The following is an 18,536-nucleotide window of genomic DNA, read 5'->3' on the forward strand; positions in this document are numbered from 1 at the left end:
CTCCATCCCCGCCTCTTTGACCTGTCTGTCTCCTCTCCACCTATCTTCTCCTTTATCCATCTTCTATCCACCTCCCCCTCTCTTCCTATTTATTTCAGAACCCCCTTCCCCTACCCCATTTCTGAAGAAGGGTCTAGGCCTGAAACGTCAGCTTTCCTGCCTTTCTGATGCTGCTTGGCCTGTTGTGTTCATCCAGCTCTACACCTTGTTATGGCAGAGGAAATAAGTCTGGTAGCAAATACGGCCATGACACAAAAATAATGTGCAACATGTTAAAAAAAAAGCAAGGTATTGTTTTTGAATGCATGGACAATTTGCAATGAGGTAGACACATTAAAAGTGCACATAACTTGTACCAATGTACAACATGATTGTGATTACAGAGCCAAGACTACAGGATGACCAAGGCTGGGTATGGAATATCAAAAAAGTATTCAAATTATTTAGGGAAAATAGGCAAAAAGGAGATGAAAGTGGAGTGCCATTGTTAATAAAGAGTGAAATCAGTGCAGTGGTAAGTAAGGATATTGACCCAGAAAATCTAGAAGTAGAATTAGACTGGCTGGAAGCAACAAAGGGTAGAACATAGGAGTCATCTGTAGGCCTCCAAACAATATAGTGGTAAGGTGGAGGACAGAATTAAACAGGAAATTAGTGAAGCATGTAACAAGGATGCTACAGTTATCATGAGTGAATTTAATCTATATAGCGCTGGTCAAAGCACATGAATAATAATAGTGACAAATACCTGGACATTTTTTAAACAAAGGACTAGTATGCTGAGGAACCAACTAGGGAAGAGGCTACCCTAGATATAGTATTGCAAATGAGAAGGGATTAATTAATAATCTCTGTGGGGTTGTTTGAGGAAGGACCATAACATGATAGAACTCTTCACTGAAACAAGAAGAAGTGAAGTAGTCTAATCTGCGTCTGGCTGAGATTGAGCCATACGGGAGGATTTAAACTAGTTGTGGGGGACTTTCCAAACATAGACTGCGACTGCCATAGTGTTAAGCTTGGATGGAGAAGAATTTGTTAAGAGTGTACAAGAAAATTTTCTTATTCAATATCTGGATGTACCCACTAGAGAAAGAGCAAAACTTGACCTACTCTTGGGAAAGAAGGCAGGGCAAGTGACAAAGGTGTTGGGGTGGGGGAGCACTTTGGGGCCATTGATCATAATTCTATTAGTTTTAAAATAGTGATGGAAAAGGATAGACCTGATCAAAAAGTTTAAAGTTCTAAATTGGAGGAAGGCAGATTTTGATGGTATTAGGCAAGGACTTTCGAAAGTTGATTGGGATTGGATATTTGCAGGCAAAGGGACGGCTGGCAAATAGGAAACCTTTAAACATGAGATAACGAGAGGTCAGAGATACTATGTTCCTGTCAGGGTGAAGGCTAAGGCTGGTCAGTGCAGGGATTGCTGGATGACAAGAGAAATTGAGGTTCTGGTCAGAAGAAGAAGGAACCATATGTCAGGGAGAGACAGCACAGATTAAGCAAATCCCTAGAAGAGTACAAGGGCAATAGGAGTATACCCAAGAGGGAAATCGGAGGGGTGGGGGGGTCAGGGGACATAAGACAACTTTGGCAAATAGGGTTAAGGAGATCCAAAAGGATTCACCAAATTAATTAAGGACAAATCAGTAACTAGAGAGAGAATAGGGCCCCTTAAAGATCAGCAAGGCCACCTATGTGTGGAACCACGAGATGAGTGGGATGCTAAATGAGTACTTTGCCTCAGTGTTTACTGTAGAGAAGAACGTGGAAGCTAGAGAGCTTGGGGCAGTAAACAGCTACACCTTGAAAAAAGTGTCTAAATTACAGAGGTGGTGCTGGACATCTTAAAACGCATAAGGGTGGATAAATCCCAGGATCCTGATCAGATGTACCCCAGAACATTGTGGGAAGCTAGGGAAGTGATTGATGGGCACCTTGCTGAGAAAACTGCAAAATTGATAACCATGGGGGAGGTGCTGGAAGACAGGAGGTTGGCTAACATGGTGCCACCATTTAAGAAAGGTGATAAGGAAAAGCCAGGGAACTATAGACTGGTGAGGCCGACATCACTGGTGGGCAGGTTGTTGGAGGGGATTCTGAGGGACAAGAGTTACATGTACTTGGGAAGGCAAGGACTGATTAAGGAGAGTCAACATGGCTTTGTGGTTGGGAAATGGTGTCTCACTAACTTCCTTGAGTTTTTTTGAGGAAGTGACGTAGAGGATTGATGATGACAGAGCAGTGTACTTCGTCCATATGGACCTCAGGAAGGCATTCGACAAGGTTCCGCACGGTAGACTGTTTGGTAAGGTAAGATCACATGGAATACAAGGAGAAATAGCCATTTGGATACACAATTGGCTCAAAGGTAGGAGATAGAGGGTTGTGGTGGAGGCTTGCTTTTCAGACTGGAGGCCTATGACCAGCAGTGTGCCAAAAGGATTGATGCTGGGTCCACTGCTTTTTGTTATTTATATCAATGATTTGGATGTGAATATAGGAGGTAAGATTAGTAAGTTTGCAGATGACACCAAAATTGGTGGTGTATTGAACAGCCAAGGTGGTTATCTCAGGGTACAATGGGACCTTGATCAGACGGGCCGATGGGCCAAGGAGTGGCAGATGGAGTTTAATTTAGATAAACATCAGGTGCTGATTTTTGGAAAGGCAAATCAGGGCAGGATGTATACACTTAAAAGGTAAGGTCCTAGGGAGCGTTGCTGAACAAAGAGACCCAGGTTCATAGTTCCTTGAAAGTAGAGTCGCAGGTAGACGGGATAGTGAAGGCAGCATTTGATACGCTTGCCTTCATTGGGCAGTGCATGGAGTACAAGAGTTGGGAGATCATGTTGTGGCTGTACAGGACATTGGTTAGGCCACTTTTGGAATAGTGCTTTCAATTCTAGTCTCCCTGCTATAGGAAAGATGTTGTGAAACTTGAAATGGTTTAGAAAAGATTTAAGATGTTGCTGGGATTGGAGGGTTTGAGCTAAAGAGAGAGGCTGAATAGGCTGGGGCTATTCTTCCTGGAGCATCAGAGACTGAGGGGTGACCTTATAGAAGTTTATAAAATCATGAGGGGCACGGATAGGGTGAACAGTCAAGGTCTTTCCCCGGGGTCGGGGAGTCCAAATCTAAAGGGCATAGGTTTAAGGTGAGGGGCAAGATTTAAAGGGGACCTAAAGAGCAACTTTTTCCACACAGAGCGTGGTGCGTGTATGGAATGAGCTGCCAGAGGAAGTGGTGGAGGCTGATACAATTACAACATTTAAAGGCATCTGGATGGGTAAATGAATAGGTAGGGTTTGGAGGGATAGGGGCAAACTGGGACTAGATTAATTAAGAATATCTGATCGGCACGGATGAGTTGGACTGAGGGTCTGTTTCCATGCTGTACATCTCTATGACTTTAAATAGAATTAAAGGAGTTGTTTATCTTCACAGAAAAAGACAAACAACTTCTGGAAGTGCTAGGGAACTAAGTCTAATGAGAAAGAATAATTGAAGGAAATTAATGTTAGTTGAAAAAAGGTAGAGGAATTAAATGGGACTGAAAGCTGATAAATCCCCATGGTCTGATAATCTACACATCAAGGTAACAAAGGAGGTGGCCAAGGAAATAGTTTGATTATCATCTTCCAAAATTGTGCAGATTTTGGAACAGTCCTGGCAGATTGGAGGGTGAGGAAATATAATGTTCCTATTGAAAAAGAAGGGATAACAGGTAATGTACAGAATGGTTAGCCTAATATCAGTAGTAGGGAAAATGTTAGAGTCTACTATAAAGGACGTAATAACAAGGCACTTAGAAAATATCAAAGGAATTAGACAAAGTCAACACAGACTAATGAAGGGGAAATCATGTTTGATAAATCTATTGGAGACTTTTCAAAGGATGACAATTAGCAGAATAGATAGGAGAGAACTAGTGGAGGTGGTGTATTTGGATTTTCAGAAAGCTTTGTGATTCAGTTCCACATGACAGGTTTGTATGCAACATTAAAGCATGTGGAATTAAGTGTTACTGGCATAGATTGAGAATTAGCTAGGAGACAGCACAGTGAAGGAATAAGTGGGTCTTTTTTTGGAGTGGAGGTGGTGACTAGAGTGGTACCACAGGGATCAATGCTTGGGACCCAGCTATTCACAATACGGCTTAATGAATTGAAATGAGAAAATCAAAATGTCATTTTTCCAAGCTTGCTGATGACACAAACTAGGTGGAACAGAGAGAATGGTGAGGAGGACGTAAAGGGGCTGCACACCGATTTAGACAAGTTGAGTCAGTGAGTAAATGCAAAGCTATTTTCAGCAGAATATTATTTGAATGATGACATAATGTGAAATACTGATCTACAAAGTGGCCTGGGTATTACTAACAGCAAGCTTGCAACATGAAGCAAGCAGTTAGGAAAGCAAATGTTACACTTGCCTTCATTGCAAAAGGACTTGAGTGCATGAGCACAGATGTCTTACTGCAGCTGTACAGAGCCTTGATGGAACCATACTTACGTGCAATTTTGGCACATTCTTTCTTAGGGTAGGAGATTTGCCATACAGAGTGCAGCAAAAGTTCACTAAATTAATTCCTGGGATACCAGGATTGTCTTGAGGTGAGACTGGGTCAGTTAGACCAACATTCTCTGCTGTTTATAAGAATAAGATGGGATCTAACTGAAACATAAAAATATCAAAGGACTGGACAGACTGGATGCAGGAATGAGGTTTCTCTCTTTTTGAAGGTGGTGATGGGGAGAGGGGGTTCTAGAACAAGAGGTCATGTGATAGGCTATTTAGGACTGAGATGCAGGAATTTCTTCACTCAGAGGATAGGATGGTGATGTTAAGATTGTGAAAGTTATATCAATAAATATATTTAAGAAAGAAACAGATACATTTCTAGAAGCTAAAGTGTTGATGGGTATAGGGAGTGTGTGGGGTGCTTGGCACTAAGATAGATGATCAGTCATGATTATGTTGAATGGCATGGACTGGCCAAACAGCCCCTACGCCTAGCTTCTTTGTTGCAAGAACTGTCTGGCTCACTAATGTCTTTCATTTTCACTGATGTGAAGTGAATCTGCCATTCTTACCTGATTTGGCCTACGTGTGGCCACAACAACGTGATTTACTCTCAACTGCCCTTTTCATTCATTTCAAGAGGCAATTAGGGACGGGCATCAAATCCTGGATTTAACAGTTAGTTGCAAATACCATGACAGTATATATAAAAAAAACACATATAGCTGCTTGTGCCCTATTATAAATTTCCTACACAAAACGTCTCTAACTCCTTTCCGGCACTCCTTGAAACCTATCCTTTTTAACAAGCTTTTAATCATCTATCTCGTGTGAGTGTTCAAATTTTGCTCAATAACAGTGCTTGGAAATGATTTGGGGCTTTTACTATGTTAGTGGTATTACATAAATCCAATTTGTTGTCATTCATATAAAGACTCTAGAATTACTGCACTGTTATATTATTACCTATTCACACAATAGTCATCCTTTACCATTATACAGTATTTGTTAATTTTGAATTACAGAAGACATTACTTTGGCCAAAACCAAACCACTGCCTATTATGGCACAGTGAAAATTCCGAGGAGTTAAATATCATGATTAAGGAAAAGAACATTCTAATTTTAAATTGCAGAAAAGGTCAAGGGTAGTTGGAAAATCAGATAAAGGTTTTCAATATTCTGAAGGATTTCAGAGAGAAAGTTGATTCAATTTGTTGTACAGTCAGTTACAAGGTGGCACATATTGTTCTACAACAACATCAGTGCAGAGATAGTAGGAACTACCGATGCTGGAGAATCTGAGATAACAGGGTGTAGAGCTGGATGAACACAGCAGGCCAAGTTTTTTTTCTGAAGAAGGGTCTTGACCCGAAACGTCAGCTTTCCTGCTCCTCTGATGCTGCTTGGCCTGCTGTATTCATCCAGCTCTACACCTTGTTAACATCAGTGTAATACTTGTAAAAAAAAGTATTGTTCTATTGTTTAAAAAGCTCTCAGTAAGAAATGTGAAGGATTTCCACTCCAGCTTGCACTAGAGTTGAACGAAAACTAGCTTTAATGTGATGTAAATATTTACCTCTCTGAGCGTTTTTCAATTTATGGTACAGGTATATATAAATCTACCAAAAATGACAAGCCACTTTTGGGTTCAGGTGTAAGCATGAGTTTTGCATTTGCACAGGTGGAAACTATATTCTAAGCAAATTGTTTAAGAAAATTAACAAGCAAAGCCTAAATTTCACAACTTAAATTTGGGACACTGTTTTCACAACTTTGGTTTCAGGTGAGGTAGGTAGACCTTTCATTTAGCTGCATGAATCTCTCTCCTCCATTTCTTTAATCAGAAGGTGGTGTGCACAGCCCAGACCATCATGGAAGCCAACCTTCCATCCATGGACTCTATTTACACGGCTCGCTGCCGCAGAAAGGTGGCCAACATCAAAGACCCATCACACGCTGGTAATGACCTCCGACAACCTCTTCTGTCAGGCAGAAGACACAGAAGTCTGAACACACCCACAGCTTCTTTCCAGCCATTATCAGACTGTTGAATGGACTCTAGCCTCAAATAATGTGACCTGCATTGTAACCTGTATGTCTCCAAGTCTTTTTGATCTGTACATCCTTTGCTTGCCGTGATCTGCCTGTACTGCTCATAAACGAAGCTTTTCACTGTATTTCGGTACTCGTGGCAATAAAATTAAATCAATCAATCACTTTCAGCTCCACAAGCCTCCGTGATATCCGGTTTCCTTTCATTCTGGACTCCTAAGCATCATGAATTTTAAAATCGCTCCACCTTTGGAGTGTCTTCAGCTGCACAGCCTGTAAAGTCCTGGGATTTCCCCTGGTCTCAATCCCTGTACCTCAATTTCTTCCTGTAACACACTCCTTAAGTCTACCTCTTTGACCAAGTTTTAGGCAATCAGACCATAGATATCCTTGTATAGCTTGGTGTCGTATTTTGTTTTGTAATGCTCCAGTGAATTTTCTGGGGACATTTTATTATGTTAAAGCTGCTCGAAGTTGCTGTTGTCGTTCAATAAAGTGATTGATTGGAAGCAACAGCTAAATTGATCATGTATAGAACCTTTATATATAACTTCCGAAAACACCCTAGATCAGAAATCAACAGTACTCATTATGTGAAGTTGTAACTACAAAATGAATATAAGAGTTTGAAAGGTCATAGGCATGTTGGGTGGGAGGGTGAACTGTGACAAGGATGCAGAGATCCTTCAGCGTGATCAACAGGTTGGGTGAGTGGGCAAATCAATGGCAGATGCAGTACAATTTGGATAAATGTGAGGTTATTCACTTCGGAAGCAAAAACAAGAAGGCAGCTTATTACCTGAATGCCTGTAATTTGGGAGAGGGGAGTGTACAGCGGGTCCTGGGCATCCTTGTGCACCAGCCAGTAATGCATGCAGGTGCAGCAGGCAGTAAAGAAGGCAAATGTATGTTGGCCTTCATTGCGAGAGGTTCAGTACAGGAGGAGGGCTGTGTTGTTGCAGTTGTACAGGGCCTTGGTGAGACCACACTGGAATATTGTGTGCAGTTTTGGTCTCCTTTTCTGAGGAAGGATGTTCTTAGGAGACTTAAAATTCTAACAGGACTGGACAGGGTAGATGCAGAGAGGATGTTCCCGATGGTGGAGTGTTCAGAACCAGGGGTCACAGTATGAGGAATTGGGGTAGATGATTTAGGATGGAGATGAGGAGACATTTCTTCACCCAAGGAGTGGTGAGCCTGTGGAATTCATTACCACAGGGAGTAGTTGATGCAAAAACATTGAATGTATTCAAGAGGCGATTAGATATAGCACTTGGGGCAAATGGAATCAAAGGTTATGGGGAGAAAGCAGGATTAGGCTATTGACTTAGATGATCAGCCATGATCGTGAAGAATGGTGGAGCAGACTCAAAGGGCTGAATGGCCTCCTCTTGCTCCTACCTTCAACGCTTCTATGACTGAAACAATAACTCTTTCTCTCTCTACAGATGCTGTCAGACCTGAGCATTTCCAGCTCTTTCTGTTTCTATTACAGAAGTAGTGTTTTTTTTTAAATTTAACCCATTTTTCTAATCAACCTGTTCAGAGATGTTATTACATACCTCTGGAGCAGGTGGGTCTTGAACTCAGGCCAACCAGTCCAGTCGTAGGGATACAACCTCTGTGCCACAGAGGGCCCTATAACTGAAGTGCAAGTCAAACATTCCCCTCCACTTGCTAAAAATGTACACACTGTATTTAGGCAAGAGATGAAGAAAATTCAACAAAATACAAAAAAGAATTTTTGTAACTTAGAGATATAATGAAAAAAAATTTCCAGACAATATTAAAGCCTCCAATTTTCTTCTGAAGCAGTTAGTAAAATTGAAAAAAACCTATTTGTTCTAGTAGTAATCTTTCCTCACCAAATAAATCAGTGACTACAAATAAGAACTATTTTCATGCTAGATTTTCAGTAGTAGAAGTATTTTTAAAAAGAGATCTTTCTAGGGAAGGCTGTTATAACTTCAAATTTTTTACATACATGAGTGCGAGGTTATGAGTTTGTCAATTTCATCTTCATTTGCATCCACAGAGTTGATTCTTAAAAGCTGACAAGGATGCTTTGACAAAAAGTAGTACAATTAATTTTCTAATCTTATTTAAAAGCATCAGTGGGAAATCTTAAACATTAAAACTTTTTAAGAAAAAAGTCACTGAATTTTAATTAAGAGATAACACAGGGTGGAGCTGGAGGAACACAGCAGACCAGGCAAAGTTGACGTCTCTGGTGCTGCCTGGCCTGCTGTGTTCCTCCAGCTCCACACGGTTATCTCTGACTCCAGCATCGACAGTTCTTACTATCTCCGAAATTTTAATTAAATTTATCTTTGATATTTTGGTTTGTGCGGCTGATATGTGAAAGCTTATTTTCTTTAATTTTGAGAAGTGAATTAAGTTTAATACCAGTAGACTGAAAACAAAGTTATTATCTATACGACCTGGATTCACAATGCAAACACTAATATACTGGTAATCATAATTGTACTGATAAATATTAGTGCAGTGACTGATTGATTGATTCCTTGAAATTAAGATCACGTTTTTTAAAAAAATCCTTTTAAGGGAGTAAGGTATCTTGTCATTACAATTTCAGTAGCAAACAAGATTCAATTTATACACAGATGAAATATAAGTTAAGTGACAAGCACCAACGTCACTTGTACAGTAAAGGAATCATTCATGCTTGGGTAGATTGGGTGATAGGCACTAGAAAAAAAGCAAACATTCATCCAGGGATTAGAACCAGTTGACAATGATCACCAAATCATCAATTATTATATCTGTCCATAGTCTTGGTAGTTATCCCATTAGGATAACTTAGTTATAAATTCAATTTGGGGAGGAAAGGGGGTAGCAGAAAAAAAAAAAAACTTTAATTGCTACAGATTCCTTTTTAGTATTCCAGTGATATGGTTCATATTTCTAGGGGAAGAATTGCCGATGTCTTGCATCAGTGTTTCAATAAGCTATGGAGAGTGGAACAAGGCTTAATATCTGATTTCTAAAAATTTATGGGTGATATTTGTTCAAAGTACTGCTCCTAATGTGCAAGAAAACACAAAAACTGTTTTATTATTTAATATAAAGTATCATCAGATTACAGACTGTGATTAATCTACCTAATGCTGCTAAATTTTTGCTTCTGATTTTCTCAGCAAGCCCGATTCATATTTATAGCTTAACATACACAATCTGTCAGTACTTCAATGTTGTTAAGAGAGGTCCCAAAGTAAACAAATGACAAAATTATTATTAATTTGGAACATTCTCAGTCCCAGATTACTTCATGGACCAGGTTAAATGTTGGTTCACAGACAGAATTGGCTTGAGTGCCTAGGCATTATTTTATGTTGCAAATAACCAAAGTATCTAGCAAGCACAAAAATCATAAAACATTTAAGGTTTATCTTACGACTGCCATCTGCATTAAAACCAATTATAATAAAGCCAAAATGTTAAATGTTAGTCTCTTTTGTATTATATTTTATTACATTGAGGGTTCTCAATTAAACAAGAAAATTATACAGATCTATTATTTAATAGGTGCAATGGTCATTATTAAGAAGATTTTAAATGCTAATTCATTGTGAAGTGTGCAACTAATTCGTACGTGATCCAGTCAATTTTCTGAAACAGTTGTCTGTAGATAACAAGAGTGACTGGGAGACTAAATTTGAAAGCTCAATTCAATACTTCGTTCTTGGGAATGGCGTGGGGATCCTCTGGTTCACTTCATAATAAATCATATTAAATCATTTCTCCTTTATTTTGTTGTAGTTTATTTGTTCCATTATAGATACAAACATTGTACATTAAATGGATACCTAAGTGTATTTAAGTCAAAAAAGATTCAAAATGAATAATGGTAACCTTCAATATACAAGTAATCCGAAGGAGAAATGTATAAATCCCACCATAGCAAGCTGTAAACCAAATTCAATTAATCTTGTAATTTACAGACTGGATTCAGAATATTAACACTGAAGTACAGCAGTTAGATTATTGTAACAAGCCTGCAGGGAAAATAACCTGCAGTTCTCTAAGTCTAGTATGGATCTTATGCCAGTCAGCAAAACAGAAAATACAAGAAATAATGCAGATTGAAAGATCAACCAAAAATATATTAGTTTTGCTTCTTTCTCTATAGATATTGTTAGATCCAAGTATTACCAGCATTTTATATTTGTATTTTGGATTTCCAACAGCCACAGTGTCTTTCTTTTGACTGGACCTATTAGATATCAAGTCAAGAACAACACGACAGATGTTGGCATAGTGATATCACTGAATTTCCACTGGGTAGCTGGTAGAATGTAAATTAACTTAATTCAATCTAGAATTGAGAGAGTCAGTTATGGTGACCAGAAGAATGATCATGGATTGTTGTTAAAAAAATCCTGGTTTACTAATGTCCTTGAGGGAAGGAAATCTACCATCCTTATCCAATCTATCCAACATGAGACTCCAGGCCCACAGCAATATGGCTGACTCTTACCTGCCCTCTAAATGGCTGGGCAGATCACTCAGATCAACAGCAAATAGAAAATGGGCAACAAATGCTGGACTTGTCTGTGGCACTCAAATACCATGAAAGAATAAACAACAAGATAAAGAAAGTAAATCTAAGGTCAGCCACATTTCAGATGCAGCTGGGTGACAGATCAAAATGGATTCGTTCTATGTCATGAATGGCAAATTTAGTCCGAATGTAATGAATCATTTTCTTACACCGATTCAGAATAAAAACAGTAAGGGTCAAGACTTACGACTCATTTAATAAACATACAAAAAACCATCAACATTTTGAGCCCGTTATTTAAGAGTAAATACACTTGTACTGAAAGCTGCCTAGAGAAGGATCATGAGATTGATTCCAAGTATGAAGGGATTTTCTTATGAAGAGAGGTTGAGTAAGCTTGGCTTGGACATATTGTGTTCAGAAGAATAAGAGACGAGACTTTACTGAAAAATCAATCTTAGGAGGCTTGACAGGGTAGATGTGGAGTAGTTGTTTCTCCTTCTGAGAGAGTTGAGAACCAGAGGACATAATCTCAGAGCAAGGGATCACCCATTTAAGACAGATGAGGAGGAATTTCTCTCAGTGAAATTCTTTACTGCAGAGGCTGTCAAGGCTTGGTTATTGAGAAAGCTCCAAGACTACAAAAGAAAGGTTAAGCAATAACAGAATCGGATGTTATGGGGAAAGGCAGAGCGTGGAGTTGAGGATTATCAGCTGTGATCTCATTGAATGGCAGAGGCGGCGTGATGGCCCAGTGGCTGACTTCTGATCTAATGTTTTACTGTTAAACTGATGGATTTGAAATTTGAAGACAGTGGAATTCATAATCTGGAAGGATAGCATCTAACAGGTCAAAGCACCCAAGTCTATTTTTTGATCTTCAGAATCCCATTAACAGTATATTTAACAAAGTAACTCAGCAAAGACCAGGCTTGGAGAGTTTGAATAGCTGTCACAGGGCAGTTGCACTGAGCTTCGAATCGATTTCAGTGTGAAATCCATTCAGTTTCAAGTTTTATTAAGCATTCAAATTATTCATACACGCAGGAAAGCTAAACTATAGTATGGATCACTAAGTTCTATCGCAACAGTTGCAGTTTACTTTTAAAAATGTGGGGCAATGAGATGCAAGTTAAAGGTCTGGAATTCAGTATTTACAATGTACAATAGATATTTAGAATAAAACACAAAGCTGATGAGAAACAAAACAAAGAATATGTATATAATAAGGGAACTTACCATCCTGGACTACCTCTTCATCCGATTCTCTTTTCTCCTTTGTGTATTCTAAAGTGTAAGACAAACCATTGCATCCTCTGGTTCGGACTCCAATCTTCAATCCAATCTACCACAGAATTATATTTTGGAAAAAATGCAGGTTGTTCACTTCCTTAATTACGTTTACTGTCCAATAAGAATTTTACAATTAACAGATATGCTGCAAGATAACTTACTCTTTTAATCAATCACTCTCAGGGTCGCACCCGCAAGGCATGAAGAAAAATCCTAGGTTGATTTTTTAAAAAACTCTCTAGTTTAATTTTTAAAATGGATTCTTGCTATATTTAAAATGGCTGCTTTCAGAAAAGGGCAAGTTGACTGTTTCTAGAAATTTCCAACAATTACCAGGGGAAAAAACTAAGTCATCTCTCTTGAATATCACACTTTTATTTGTATAAACATTGCACTAAAACCTACCCAAAGCAGCAAACAGTGGGTCTCCCCAACTAGTCCTATACTGAGAAAGCTATTGAGGCTGATTGTGGCTCCACAGTTATCTCTTACAATATACAACTGCTTTTGATCACAGACATCAAAACTACGTTATCTGGTTGAACAGACACAATCAAGAACCCTGTCACATGACAAGCTGCTGGTTGTTGAACAGCTTTAAATTATACTGCTCCGAATTCTTAGCTCAGTTTGATTTTTAATTGGAACAGAGAGAAACAGGCAGCCTCAGATTCAGCTAAAGCTTGTGTCTGGTTTCACCCTCTCTCAAGATCTGATTTCCAGGAAAAATCCTTCATTCCACCTGAAAAATGAACTAATTCACAGTCTACAAGAATCATGGCTATGCTTGCAACTGTACCACCTGCATCTGATCCCCTATGAAAAAGGAGTTCTGTCAGACTAGATAGCTGCTAGAACCTTCAGTGGGCAATGACACACTGGAAAAATAATGTCCTTTCGTGTTTAAGCAGTTATTTGAAACTGTAACATTTCCTTCTTTACTCGTTCTTCCTTGCATATGTGTTGAGAAAGTTATGCCCCAGGTTTGAATATAAAAATATCCATCGTTATAGTTTAATGTGAGAGTTTGTTGTGGGTCATTTACAAATTAGACTTCACAAACAGAATATTTGGGGGTAACACCACAGCCTCTCTTAAAGGGGAAATGAAATGTAAAAGAAATTAATTACATTTAAACACAGTCAGCGTGGATTTACAAAAGGGAAATCATCCTTGACAAATCTACTTGAATTCTTTGAGGATGTAACCTCAGTTGATCGGGGAAGCCGGTGGATGTGGTTTATTTGGACTTTTAGAAGGCTTTTGACAAAGATCCACAGAGAGATTAAGATGCAAAATCGAAGCGAATAGGATTGTGGGTAGCATATTGAGATGGATAGAAAATTGGTAAGCAGACAGGAAAGGAAGAGTAGGAATAAATGGTCTTTTTTGGAATGGCAAGCAGACTAATGGAGTACCACAGGGACCAGTACTAGGATCCCAGCTTGTTTGACCACCAAATATAGAGTCATACAGCATAGAAACAGACCCTTCAGTCCAATGAGGAGGCAATTAAGTGCAATTTCTCAAAATGTGTAGCTGGGTGGAAGGGTGAGCTGTGAGAAAAATGCAGAGACGTTTCAGTGTGATTTGGACAGGTTGAGTGAGCAGGCAAATGTATGGCAGATGCAGTATAATGTGGATAAATAAAAGGCTATCCACTCTGATCGCAAAAATAGGAAGGCAGATTGCTTTTTCCAATGGGCTGTAAATTGAGAGGGGGAGTTTTCAGCGAGACCTGGGTACCCTCAGTTACCAGTTGGTGGAAGTAAGTGCTCAGGTGCAGCAGGCAGTAATGAAGAAACCTATGTTGGCCTTCATAGTGAGAGGATGCAAGTACAAGAACAAGGGTGCCTTATTACAATTAAAACAGGGCATTAATGAGATCACACTTGGAATATTGTGTGTAGTTTTGGTTTCCCCTATCCGAGGAAAGATGTTCTTGCTATAGAGGGAGTCCAGTGAAGATTTACTAAACTGATTCCTGGGATGGCAGGACTGATATGAGGAGAGACTGAGTTGGTTGGCGTTGTATTCATTGTAGTTTAGAAGGAATCCCAGAAACCTACAAAAAAAAACTAACAGCACGAGTTAGGTTAGATGCTGGAAGGAGGTTCCTGATGGTGAGGGAGTCCACAACCGAGGGTCATAAGTTAAGGATGAGGTGTACACCTTTAAAAGGACTGAGATGAGGAGAAATTTCTTCACCCAGAGGGTGGTGAACCTGTGGAATTCGCTGCCACAGAAAACGTTAAGGCCAAAACATTATGGGTTTTCAAGAAGGTAGATATAGCTCTTGTAGCTAAAGGGATCAAGGTATATAGGAAAGAACGGGTTTAGGGCATTGAGCTTGATGATCAGCCATGATAATATTAACCAGGCTCAAGGGGTTGAATGGCCTACTCCTGCTCATATCTTCTTTGTTCCCATGTAAAAAAAGTCACCTCTGTAGGAAGAGAAGGACCATCAAATAATCCAATTCACTTTCTCACCTTGTGGTGACAGCTACCACTTCAATGTTATGGTCCAAAGAGGTTTACATTAAAGGGTGGGGCAATTTCTCTCACATAAAGGCACTTCTAATCTTTTTCATTTGAAATGTGAAAGGGTTTATTTGTATTCAGATGGCAGCTTTGGTTCTTGGAAACTAATCAGTTCAGCCACACAACATTGGTACAAGATTTATTAAGCCCAACCAAACTCACTTCCTTCACTAACAACCTTCCCTTGACCATGAAGTCAGAACTGGGAATGTTCTGCTCATGATTGCACAGTGCTGAGTACCATCCACAACTCCTCAGATAATGAAGCATGATATGTTCACTGCTAGTAAGACCTGGACAATATTCAGGTTTGCATTGATATGTGGCATGAAATGTTACTTGTCACTGAAGTGTCAGGTATTGATCAACCTGAATAAGAGAAAATTTAACCATTTCCCCTTTAGAGTCAGAGCTTTACAATATGGAAAAAGAAGCCCCTTGTCCAATCGCATCCGCACCAGTCATCGAGTACCTATCTACCCTAGTCCCATTTTCTAGCACTTGACCCATTGTCTTCCATACTATGGTGTTTTAAAAGTTCATCAAAATACTTAAAAAAAAAAAACCCAAGGATTCCCACTTCTATCACCCTTTCAGGCAGTGAGCTTCAGGTTACTGGAAAAGCTCAGCAGGTCTGGCAGCATCTGTGGAGGAGAAAACAGAGTTAACATTTCAGGTCCAGTGACCCTTCCTCAGAACTGATAGTGGCTGGGAAAACTTCAGTTTATATGCAGAAAATAGGGAGGTGAGTGGGGTAGGGAGTAAACAATAGGATAGAGCCCAAAGAGCGAGAAAGACAGTTGGAAGACAAAGGCTAACGATCAGGCTGGGAGGGTGAGTAGCTGTTAATGGGGACTGTTAGTGACTAACAACAGGGGGTGTGTAGTGGCAGGCTATGTGGTAACAAGGCCTGGTGTGTGGGGTGGGGGAAAAGTTGCTTTTCCAGCAACTTTGTTTTTGTTCCTGATTTACAACATCCGCAGTTCTTTTGGTTTTTATTTAGTGAGCTTCAGGTAACTGCCAACCTGAAAAAGTTTTCCTCAAATTCCTTCTAAAACCTCCTGCCCCTGTGGCCTCTACTAAGGGAAAGTTTCTATCTACCCTATCTGTGCCCTCATAGTTTTGCATACCTTATTCAGGTCTGCTCTCAGCCTTCTCTGCTCAGCAACCCCAGCCTATCTAGTCTCCTTTCATAGCTAAATCACTGTAGCATTGGCAATATTCTGGCGAATCTGCTCCGCACCCTCTCTATAATGTAATCATATCCTTCCTCTAGCAATGCAACCAGAATTGCATTGCGAGTACTCCAGCTCTGGCCTAACTAAATTTTATATAACTCCATCAGAACCTCCCTGCTCGTGTAACTTTTGCAATTTTATAACCTTGACCAATAAAGGCAAGTATCCCAAATACCTTCTGAGCCATCTTATCGACCCGTCGTGTTGCCTTCAGGGACTTATAGACCTGCACACCAAAGTTATTTTGATCCTCTGTACTCATTGTGTATTCCCTTCGACTCCTAAATTTTCAGGATTAAGTTCCTTTTGCTACTGTTGTGGCTATCTGACCAGCCTGTTTAAATCATCCTATAATCTATTTAAGACACCACCAACTTCTGTGTTGTCTGTGAACTTATTGATCAAAACTTTTGCGTTCATGTCTAGATCATTAATATATGGATTTTAAGGGACCCAGCACAAAACTCTGTGGTACACCACTGAACACAGGTTACCAGTTGCAAATAAAAAAAACCCATCAGCAACATTCACCCTCTGCTTCCTGTCAATACGTCAATTTTGGATCCAATGGATCCAGAGCTATTTAGCACAATCAGCTCTTACTACCCTGGCCTGTCATGAGAGTCTAGATCAACTGTAATACCCTCAACTACACACCTAATCACTTGCTCAAAATCTTCAATCAAAATTATAGACTATCAACAGCATTACCTTTGATGCAGTATTTTTATTCGTTTATTCACCGGATGATACCAAAGGAAAGTTAAATTATTTTGCACGGTATAAATAGCATCACTGGTACAATATTCGTGCTGCAACGTAAAGCATTTTTCTAAACAAATACGGACTGACATGCAAGAGTGAGAGATAGCTAAAAATACTTACATATTCTGGTTTTTCCTGTAACAGCTGTTTAATTTTATTAACAGCTAAAGGAGTCTAGATAGGAGGAAAAATAAAAGTTTAAATGTTTAACAAAGATTTCAATTTTAAAATCAAACCGACATAACTTAAAAACTTATCACTACATTCCTACGAAATAATAACAGAACTTTTTAAACATACAAAATGTTTCTAAAATTTGGGAACTCATTTCTCATGCTCCTTCTGGTGAAATCAGATGGAGACCAGGATACTTTGTAATCAGATCCCATTTAATTCCCATTATTGAATTTATCCATTTCCTTCCATTACCAGAGCCTACATAAAGCTCCAATCATTATCATAGTTTTAGAACAATTGTGATCAATGGGATACAAACACAAAATCAAATTAAAAAGTGACAGAAAGCTCACTTTTTTATTATGCTGGGTATTAGACGTGTGGAAATCCCATGTGTGAAATCTTCACATAAGGTTACTAAAAATAAGCTTTCAAAATATGTTTGGTCATCACGCATATTTTACCCTCCATTAACCAGAGGCCATCTAAAATTCTGAGAGCAGCTAGTGGAATTTAAATTAATTTTAAAAATTCAATTAAAATTAAATCTGAAATTAGAAGCTAGTCTCAGTAACAATAAGCAGAAACTATTAATTGTTATAAAAAATTGTCTGGTGGAGGGAGAAAATCTGTCATCTTGATTTGACATAGCCCCCATCCACAGCAATGTGTTTGGCTCTTAACTGACTCCAAAAATAGTAATTCAGTTGTAGGAATTAGTGATCTCCAACAAATGCTGAATCTGAATCCTTTTCTAAGATCTGTAATGACATCTTTCCAAATTTATACTTCGCCTAGTGTAATACAAGTCATGTTTATTAGACAAAAAACATTTTATTCTTTGCATTAAAAGTACAGAGACAGTTTCTGGTCAACGTGTACAGTAAATGGCCTCCATGGTTATAAAGAAAGTTGGATGGTTATAAAGAAAGTGACCTCCCACCCACAGCCTCCAACCTCATTGTTCCCCAACCCCGCACCGCCCGCTTCTATCTCCTTCCCAAAATCCACAAACCTGACTGCCCTGGTCGACCCATTGTCTCCGCCTGCTCCTGCCCCACCGAACTTATCTCCACCTATCTCGACTCCATTTTCTCCCCCTTAGTCCAGAAACTCCCTACCTACATCCGTGACACCACCCACGCCCTCCACCTCCTCCAGAACTTCCAATTCCCCGGTCTCCAACACCCCATGTTTACCATGGCCATCCAGTCCCTATAAACCTGCATTCCCCATACAGATGGCCTAAAGGCCCTCCGCTTCTTCCTGTCCCGCAGGCCCGACCAGTCCCCCTCCACTGACACCCTCATCCGCTTAGCCAAACTCGTCCTCACCCTCAACAACTTCTCTTTCAATTCCTCCCACTTCCTACAGACAAAGGGGGTGGCCATGGGTACCCGCATGGGCCCAAGCTATG

At 39.6% G+C, this 18,536-nt stretch overlaps 1 protein-coding gene across 1 annotated transcript in view; it reads right to left on the reverse strand.

Moving 5' to 3' along the window:
- isca1 (iron-sulfur cluster assembly 1) overlaps positions 1-18,536 on the reverse strand; it is a 43,492-nt gene that overhangs the window by 12,412 nt on the left and 12,544 nt on the right. The window contains exons 2-3 of the mRNA XM_020516916.2: positions 17,063-17,116; positions 12,343-12,448 (exon numbers count right to left, since the gene is read on the reverse strand). Of these exons, the coding sequence (XP_020372505.1) occupies positions 12,343-12,448; positions 17,063-17,116 (160 nt within the window). The remainder of the gene's footprint in view (positions 1-12,342; positions 12,449-17,062; positions 17,117-18,536) is intronic.

This window comes from Rhincodon typus, chromosome 3 (assembly GCF_021869965.1).
Source record: "Rhincodon typus isolate 14 chromosome 3, sRhiTyp1.1, whole genome shotgun sequence".
NCBI lineage: Eukaryota > Metazoa > Chordata > Chondrichthyes > Orectolobiformes > Rhincodontidae > Rhincodon > Rhincodon typus.